Below are 8,986 nucleotides of genomic sequence, written 5' to 3' on the forward strand. Positions count from 1 at the left end.
TTAGCACTTCATCTGGTTCCTTGTTGATGAGCAGTGTTCTTCCTCATGGGCGGACCCACATGCACTTATGAGGGTGCAGGTGCACCCGGTAACTTTTTTAAAAAACTCGTATATATATGTATAGACAGTTGATAAAATAAACATATATTAAATTGTGCACCTTAACAACCAAAAGTTGTTATGGGTACACTGGTTGAATGCGCGAATCTTTGCGCAGTTCGATTTTCAGCGGAAGCAACTAAGCTCTAAATACAACAAGAATCTTTAGCACTTCATCTGGTTCCTTGTTGATGAGCAGTGTTCTTCCTCATGGGCGGACCCACATGCACTTATGAGGGTGCAGGTGCACCCGGTAACTTTTTTAAAAAACTCGTATATATATGTATAGACAGTTGATAAAATAAACATATATTAAATTGTGCACCTTAACAACCAAAAGTTGTTATGGGTACACTGGTTGAATGCGCGAATCTTTGCGCAGTTCGATTTTCAGCGGAAGCAACTAAGCTCTAAATACAACAAGAATCTTTAGCACTTCATCTGGTTCCTTGTTGATGAGCAGTGTTCTTCCTCATGGGCGGACCCACATGCACTTATGAGGGTGCAGGTGCACCCGGTAACTTTTTTAAAAAACTCGTATATATATGTATAGACAGTTGATAAAATAAACATATATTAAATTGTGCACCTTAACAACCAAAAGTTGTTATGGGTACACTGGTTGAATGCGCGAATCTTTGCGCAGTTCGATTTTCAGCGGAAGCAACTAAGCTCTAAATACAACAAGAATCTTTAGCACTTCATCTGGTTCCTTGTTGATGAGCAGTGTTCTTCCTCATGGGCGGACCCACATGCACTTATGAGGGTGCAGGTGCACCCGGTAACTTTTTTAAAAAACTCGTATATATATGTATAGACAGTTGATAAAATAAACATATATTAAATTGTGCACCTTAACAACCAAAAGTTGTTATGGGTACACTGGTTGAATGCGCGAATCTTTGCGCAGTTCGATTTTCAGCGGAAGCAACTAAGCTCTAAATACAACAAGAATCTTTAGCACTTCATCTGGTTCCTTGTTGATGAGCAGTGTTCTTCCTCATGGGCGGACCCACATGCACTTATGAGGGTGCACGTGCACCCTCATAAGTGCATGTGGGTCCGCCCCTGAGGAAGAACACTTCTCATCAACAAGGAACCAGATGAAGTGCTAAAGATTCTTGTTGTATTTAGAGCTTAGTTGCTTCCGCTGAAAATCGAACTGCGCAAAGATTCGCGCATTCAACCAGTGTACCCATAACAACTTTTGGTTGTTAAGGTGCACAATTTAATATATGTTTATTTTATCAACTGTCTATACATATATATACGAGTTTTTTAAAAAAGTTACCGGGTGCACCTGCACCCTCATAAGTGCATGTGGGTCCGCCCCTGAGGAAGAACACTTCTCATCAACAAGGAACCAGATGAAGTGCTAAAGATTCTTGTTGTATTTAGAGCTTAGTGTCTTATGTGCTTACATTGTAAATCTGATCATAATCTACAAAGGAATCAGATTGTTTTGGTTTGTTGAAAAACCTAAGTTAGTTGTGTCCAATTGATTTAGTGGGCAACCTTGTGTGTTGCTTAGTCAAATTCTAAGTCATCTGGAGTGTGGTGATTTAGTGGACAACCTGGTGTTGCTTAGTGAATCCTAAGTTGTCGAGTGGTGATAGCTTAGTGGGTAGAGTAAAATCTGCTTTGGCTCTTCAAGCAATAGAATTGTTGCTTGGTTGTGAGATTAATATCTTCTTCTCACTTGGTTGTAATCGAATTTCACTTTTGCTTGTGAAGATTAGTGAAAAGGATTAAAAATCCTGTGTGATAGGTCATGGTTTACTCCCTTGAGCAAGGAGGTTTTCACGTAAACTGCTTGTGCTGTTTTATGTGTTTTCCTACTTATTGTTCTTATTTCGAGTGTGTCAAGAGACTTGGTCCATTGATCGGTAGTGTATGACGTATTCTAACAAGGAGATAGGAAATTCTCCTCTGATATAGTTGGTTTTCAGGTCTATCAAATACAGGCTTTTAAGTTCACATAGGATTGGTGGAATTGTTCACATCTTGAATAGAGATGCTTGTAACAGAACCATTTCTGCAGCCTATACCATACCAACTGCAGTGTGAGGAATTGGAATCCCATAATTTCTGAAATCCCCATAGTTGGTTCAGCTCCAACATAATGTTCTTCTCCTTTTCGTAGACGTCACTCTGTAAACCGACCTGGAAATGTGTTAAGGCAAGTAACGAGACAATGAAAAGGTAAACTTGTTTCCTGGGAAATGAAAATGTAGATTTTACAACATGAATATGATCAATTTTCATGGCTCCTTTGGTTTGATTGTACTCTTTTTGTGAAGTATATACTACCTCATTCTCAACAATTTCTTTGTTGTATTTTTTTTCCAAGTGTTTGATTGGATCATTAATTAGCTTTGAAGAAACCGTGTATCATTATCATACAACACAAGTCAGTCAACATGTTATGAATATTGTAGCCGACACTGAAAGGGAAATGCTAGCGAAGTGTTGAATTTTATAAAAGAAAAGAAACAAAAGTTGACTTGACTGACCTTTGTGGCCAAGAAATAAATAGCAAAGCAAGAAGATCTTTGCCTATACCAGAAAATGATGATATGAAAGGAAACATTCTCCGCGAAATATTTTTTCAATTTTGTCATGTTTGATTGACTTAAATGTTTTTGAAAATATTTTTCAAATCAAAAAAATGACTTGCCTCGAAAACATTTTTTCAAAACTATTTTTCAACCTCACACCTCAACTTTCTATCCTAACTCGATATCTATTCTCCATACTAATGCGGGATCCAACTCCTGATTCTTGATTTGAGACTCGATTTGCTATCTCAAATGGAGACCCTACTCTCTGAGTATATCGCTGTAGTAAGTAGTAATTAACTACCTCATTATTCTCTACAATCTCTTGTTTTAAATTAGCTTTGAAGAAACTGTGTATCATACATCACAAGTCGGTCAACATAGACAAAAATTATAGCTGACTGTGAATGGGAAATGCCAGCAAAGTTGACTTGTTATTTGTTAATTGGTACACATTCTATTCCTATTCCAGTCCCCACCCCCAATAGTGTTGCATTATCTTTTTTTATTTGCTTGCTGTTTCACGGGTCAGCTACTAGGTTGACTTGATTGTTCGTGTTTCACATAAATTTTATTATGGAAGTCTTTATAAATTCATAACCAAATGAAAAAGGAACACAAGGGAAGCATGCTCCAATCAAGATCAACCCGTTTTTTGCTTAATTTGAAAATCTTCTTCCTAATTAGCCTGTTTTTCCAAGAAACTTTACAATTTTCGGGCACGGAACGGTACATATTACTAATCTTGAAACAACACAGGAGGGATTCGAAGTTTTTCCAATCGTGGAATTCGAATTCTTCAGAATGCAATTGGTCTGGAGTTTGGTGCATCGATGACAGGGTAGTCACAGAACTACATCTTGGAGGAAAAAACATAACCGGAACAATTTCATCGATACTATGTGAGCTCAAGAACCTTACCTTCATTGATCTCTCCAACAATAATATTTCAGGAATCATACCAGTAAGCCTGAAAGATTGCTCAATGTTACAACATTTGGATTTGTCCAATAATACATTGAGCGACCGGATTCCAGGTGAGTTGTTTGAGATGAAACAATTACTCAATTTGTATCTTAATGGTAATATGTTGTCTGGTGAGATGCCAAAAGAAATAGCATCATCCCAGCTGAAAAATATTAATCTCTCTGAGAACTACCTGAACGGTTCGATACCAGAAGATATTGGTAACTTGAAAAATATTGTGAAATTGGACATGTCACATAATTCTTTAAGTGGTTCAATTACTAACAAGTTGTTTCAGTTGCATCATTTGCGTCACCTGTCACTAAGTTCCAACTATTTGTCCAGTGTGATACCTGATGAAATGGACATGTTTAGTTTGTATGATATGGATCTTTCACATAACCAGTTGACTGGTTCTATGCCAAAGGGTTTTCGGTATTTACCTGGACTGCATGCTCTGGATTTGTCGTATAATCAGTTATCAGGAGATATCTCGCAAAGTATAGAACATCTCAGGCCTAGAAATACTTTAAGACTTTGTTCCAACAAATTCTCAGGAAGAATTTCTGCTGAATTTGTGAAGTTAATATACGAAGAGAACTGCTTTGACGAGTCCAATCTTTGTTCTGCATCCAAGAACTTATCCGTTCCTAGCCTACCAAGCTGTTCCTCTGGTGATGAGGTTCAAAAATCTTCTAGACCAAAACACTTGATTATCATTATTCCTATTGTAGGATTTGGGGTAGCAATACAGTTAATATGGATCTTTTACATGGTCAGAAAGCATTGGTGGAAAACAAAGAAGCGGAATGTTAAAGATGACATGAAGCTCATTTCATTTCAGAAGTTGAAGGTGACTGCAGAAGACATTTTGTGTAGCTTGAAAGACGAAAACATAATAGGAAATGGAGGATCAGGGAAGGTTTATCGAGTTGTGATCGACCAAACAGGCAATACTTATGCTGTTAAAAGCATAGGGCATGGAGAAAAATCAGGTGGAAGACCCCAAAAGGAGTTCCTGGCAGAAGTTAGAACACTTGGTAGCATTCGACACAACAACATTGTCAAGCTCATGTGTTGCATCTCAAGTTTAGACAGAAAGCTTCTAGTCTATGAATACTTTGAGAAACAAAGCCTCGACAAATGGCTTCACGAAGAGAAAAGAGCAGCATCACCAGGTCAAAGTAGTACCCCTGCCCTGGATTGGCGAAAGAGACTAAATATAGCCACTGGTGCAGCTCAAGGACTCAGCTATATGCACCATGACTGTACTCGACCCATCATTCATAGAGACATTAAGTCCAGCAATATCCTTCTGGACTCAAAATTCAATGCAAAAATAGCAGATTTTGGATTAGCAAAAATACTATCGAGGAGAGATGATAATCCTGAGACAGCTTCTGCTATTGCTGGAACATTTGGTTACATTGCACCAGGTATATTACAGTTCAAATATTTATCGTACCTCAAGAATTCTCAAAATAATTTATCCAACTGTAATATTAAATTTTAATGTTTGATCCTCTCAGAGTATGCCTCGACATTCAGAGTGAATATAAAGACAGATATGTATAGCTTCGGAGTGGTGCTATTAGAATTAACAACAGGGAGAAAACCCATTCTTAGAGAGGAGCAAATGAATCTAGCACAATGGGCTCAACAGCGTTACAGAGATGGGAATTACATTGTTGAGGCCCTTGATGAAGAAATCATGGAAACAAGTAATGTGGAACAAATGAAAGATGTTTTTAAACTAGGACTAATGTGTACCGGAGCATCACCATCTAGTAGGCCGTCAATGAAGGAAGTCTGCAACATTCTTCAAAGTCTCAGAGAACCCATTTTTTGAAAGAATAGAATGTTTAGCCTTACATAGATAAATGTAGTTGTATTTTTTTTAACAGAATGAGTAAGTCGTGTTGATAACAATTTCTTCCAGCAATGTATACTTTAGTAATACTAGCAGAGGACATTTTTTATCCTCAGACAGATCAATAGCATCATCTGGTTTAAGTAGTGTCAAACACAAGGGCTTGTAAGCTTTACCTTAGATTGTGATTCCTTGTTCATACTTGAGATGTCGCGAGGCAAGCGCTAAGTGTCTTGGCAATTACTATATATATATATAAACACTAGTTTTAGGAAACGTGTGCTGCACGTTTGTCCCTTATTGTTAAATTTCTATATACTAAAAAATTGAGTTATAAAATAGGAAGTTCTGAAATTAGCAATAGTAGTATTACCATTTATATTTTGTTCACTCAATAATAGAAAAATATATTATGAATACTTGAGCATTTTTTGTTATCCTTCATCTGCAGTTTCTCATTCTCTTTTCTTCTCATGTTGAATTATGCACATAACATAAATCTTTGTAAATTGGTTGTTAAAGCATATTGAACCTTTTAATTCTGAAAGTGAGAATCTTCAGCTTTCAATTTTAAAAAATTATGGATATGAGTAATAATTAACATTTAATAACTACGTAGAAGAATATCACATTCTCTTAAATAAAATAAAATCTCTAAGGCAAAACTAGACATTTTAATTTGGACAATTACTACTTAACTATTTATAGGTCCAACCAATAATCTGGAAATCGGAGTTTACAATTTTCCAGTCATAATTAAAATTTTACATCAACAATAAATAGCTTCTCATCACAATAAATAGAAGTTTGATGCATAAAATATATGGAAAAGGGTCAAAAATATCCTTAAACTATTCGAAATAGCTCAAATATACCCTTGAACTATATTTCGGCTTAAAAATACCCTTTCCCTCAAACTATAGGGTCAAAAATATCCTTCCTTTAGAACTTATGTATTTTGTGAAATCGTTTTAAGGAAATGGAGAAATGAGGAAAAGGGGTTCTATGTTTTTCAGTGAAATCGTTTCTAAATTCTACAGAAAACGGAGAAAATTGAGAGAAATTAGGGATAAGTTTATTAGTCTACGTGACATGAGTGGAACTCTATTGGCTCATGTGGCATGCCATGTGACATCCACATGGCATCTAACTGACGTTTAACCGATTCTGTTAAAGAGAAGGGTATTTTTGACCCAATAGTTTGACGGTAAGGGTATATTTAAGCCGAAATATACTTCAAGGGTATATTTGAGCTATTTCTGATAGTTCAAAGGTATTTTTGACCCTTTTCCGTAAAATACATAAGTTCTAAAAGACATCATCAATTTGGTACATGCAAATGATATAAACACTAACTGATATATTACGAAACACACTTGCAGCCATCATCATAATTATTATGTTAATTAATTTTATTGTTCTATCACATATGCATCTTCATTTTAACCTTAAAGAAATATTGTACATCTAATTTATGAAGAGAAAAGAATAATACTTTTTTTTCATAAAATTTCTCTTTGAATAATTAATATAAATGGAGCAACAAAAACTTTTCAAACTGACTTATTCTAAATGTATGATCAATTTGAAGAATGAATGTTTTCACAAATAAATAATAGACTAATAAGATCAATAGATTATGTTAGAATAAAAATACTCAAGAAACTGATTTGAAAAAATAAAAATAGAGTGAACTTATGAAATTTCTTGTGTATATTAATCTGCAGAAAGTCTGAATTTATACAAAGAAAAAACATCAACATTAAAACTAAAATAAGAACATATGTCACTAACTACCAAAAAAGGGGGCCACTAACAGCCATAATGGAGCCACTAACTTCAGAAAGTTGAGCAACTGAAGTTGACTAAGTCTAGCAAGAAAATAGGAAGCACTAAATTGAAATAAGTAAGACACAGTAAAAATAATAATAAGCTGAAAAAATACCAATTGTCTAACATAATACAATATAAACGAAAAGTCAAATAAAAATACATTTAAAAAAATCATATGTGATTTTTCTCATGTAGTTATTCATCTCACTACTAATAAATAATAATCTCGTATATATATTTAAACTAAAGTAAAACACTCTATCGATAGTCGCATATACTCATCAATAATTAAGAAATATAGGAGAACATGAATTGTATATCACTAATTTTCATATAGGACACAAGATATTCCAATAGAAAAACAAAATCAAAATAAAGTATATCGATCAAAATATTAAAAAAGAATGTACAAAATACTTAAGCTTGACAAGAAGGAGTGCGTAAAAACAAAAGGAAATTACTACAATACAATATAATGAGCAAGATTAACTTTAACTTTTTTGCTTGATAATCTCTCATCCTCCTCTTATCACTTGCATGAAGACCATGGTAGGTATTTTTATAGCAGTAGGTAGGATGACTTTTGAATAGGTAAAATTAATTTGCATTAAATTAGTTTGATAATTTTAGTCCATATTAAATTTATTAAAAGGAAAAACTCTTCAAATACTCTTGATTTTCACAATAAAGATAAATTAATTATAATGTGAATTTGATTCATGCACTGATTTAAATGAGTTATTTATTAAATATTTAATTATATTTTATATTATTTGTTTTAATTATTTTAATATAAGGGTAAAATGGTAATTCAACTTTGATCTTTGAATCTTCCCACTTATAATAATACTAGTTTCCGAAACGTGTGTTGCACGTTTGCCTCATACAATTATTATAAAGTTGAATTATTATATAATGTTGAAATTAGAAATATTAGTTTTACCAATTTATATTTTATTTATTAAATAAAATTCATAATAATCGAATAGTACATTGACCATCAAGCAAGAAATATGAAAAAATAATTATATTATTATAGCATCTAATAATATGAATACATCTATAGATTTATTCTTAATAATCTCTCATTACGCTCCATATTAGTAAGTACACAAATGTGTAGCTACTTAAAGAAACTATATTAGTAAGGAAAGATAAAAGTAAATAAATATTATAAAAGTACATTTAAAAACGAATCTAAATGTCATAAATTAGTAATTTCAGCACTAATAAAAATATACTTATAAAATTCATAATTTCATAGAAGATTATATTAAAGAAGTATAATCAGTAAACAATACAAAAAAATTAAACAGGTAAGAATAAATACAACATTCATATCTGTAACGACCTGTTTAGTCGATTCGAGCAGTAAGATTATTTTGATAAAAACTGACTGGGTCGACGGACCACGCGACGGACCGTCATGGTCACGACGGCCCGTGATGGACTATACTTGTGAATTTTCTTCTGCTACTTTTCTCATTACCCTCGACGACAAGTAGGACGAACCATCATAGGCATGACGGACCGTCGAGGGACTTCGTTCCAAAACACTTTAACTCTGAAAATCTGGGTACTGAGATCGACTCTCTGAACTTCATGACGGAACTGCAGGACGGACCGTCGTAGGTACGACGGACCGTCACAAACCCTTTAC

The 8,986-nt window shown here is 34.1% G+C and overlaps 1 protein-coding gene across 1 annotated transcript; it reads left to right on the top strand.

The window, feature by feature from the left end:
- Window positions 1-2,715: 2,715 nt before the first annotated feature.
- LOC107028118 (LRR receptor-like serine/threonine-protein kinase HSL2) lies at window positions 2,716-5,647 on the top strand. Its single transcript, XM_015229168.2, has 2 exons — window positions 2,716-5,059; window positions 5,153-5,647. Exons 1-2 carry the CDS (start codon window positions 3,262-3,264, stop codon window positions 5,470-5,472), a joined length of 2,118 nt encoding a protein of 705 aa, XP_015084654.2. The 5' UTR covers window positions 2,716-3,261; the 3' UTR covers window positions 5,473-5,647.
- The last annotated feature ends 3,339 nt before the right edge of the window (window positions 5,648-8,986 follow it).

The sequence above is a fragment of the Solanum pennellii genome, chromosome 8, assembly GCF_001406875.1.
Source record: "Solanum pennellii chromosome 8, SPENNV200".
Lineage (NCBI taxonomy): Eukaryota > Viridiplantae > Streptophyta > Magnoliopsida > Solanales > Solanaceae > Solanum > Solanum pennellii.

Bases quoted from the DNA above. Each gene is read 5' to 3' on its own strand.
- LOC107028118 (XM_015229168.2), top strand. From the start codon at position 3,262: ATGAAAAAGGAACACAAGGGAAGCATGCTCCAATCAAGATCAACCCGT. The intron at 5,060-5,152 runs GTATATTACAGT...TGATCCTCTCAG, and splicing joins ATTTGGTTACATTGCACCAG to AGTATGCCTCGACATTCAGA.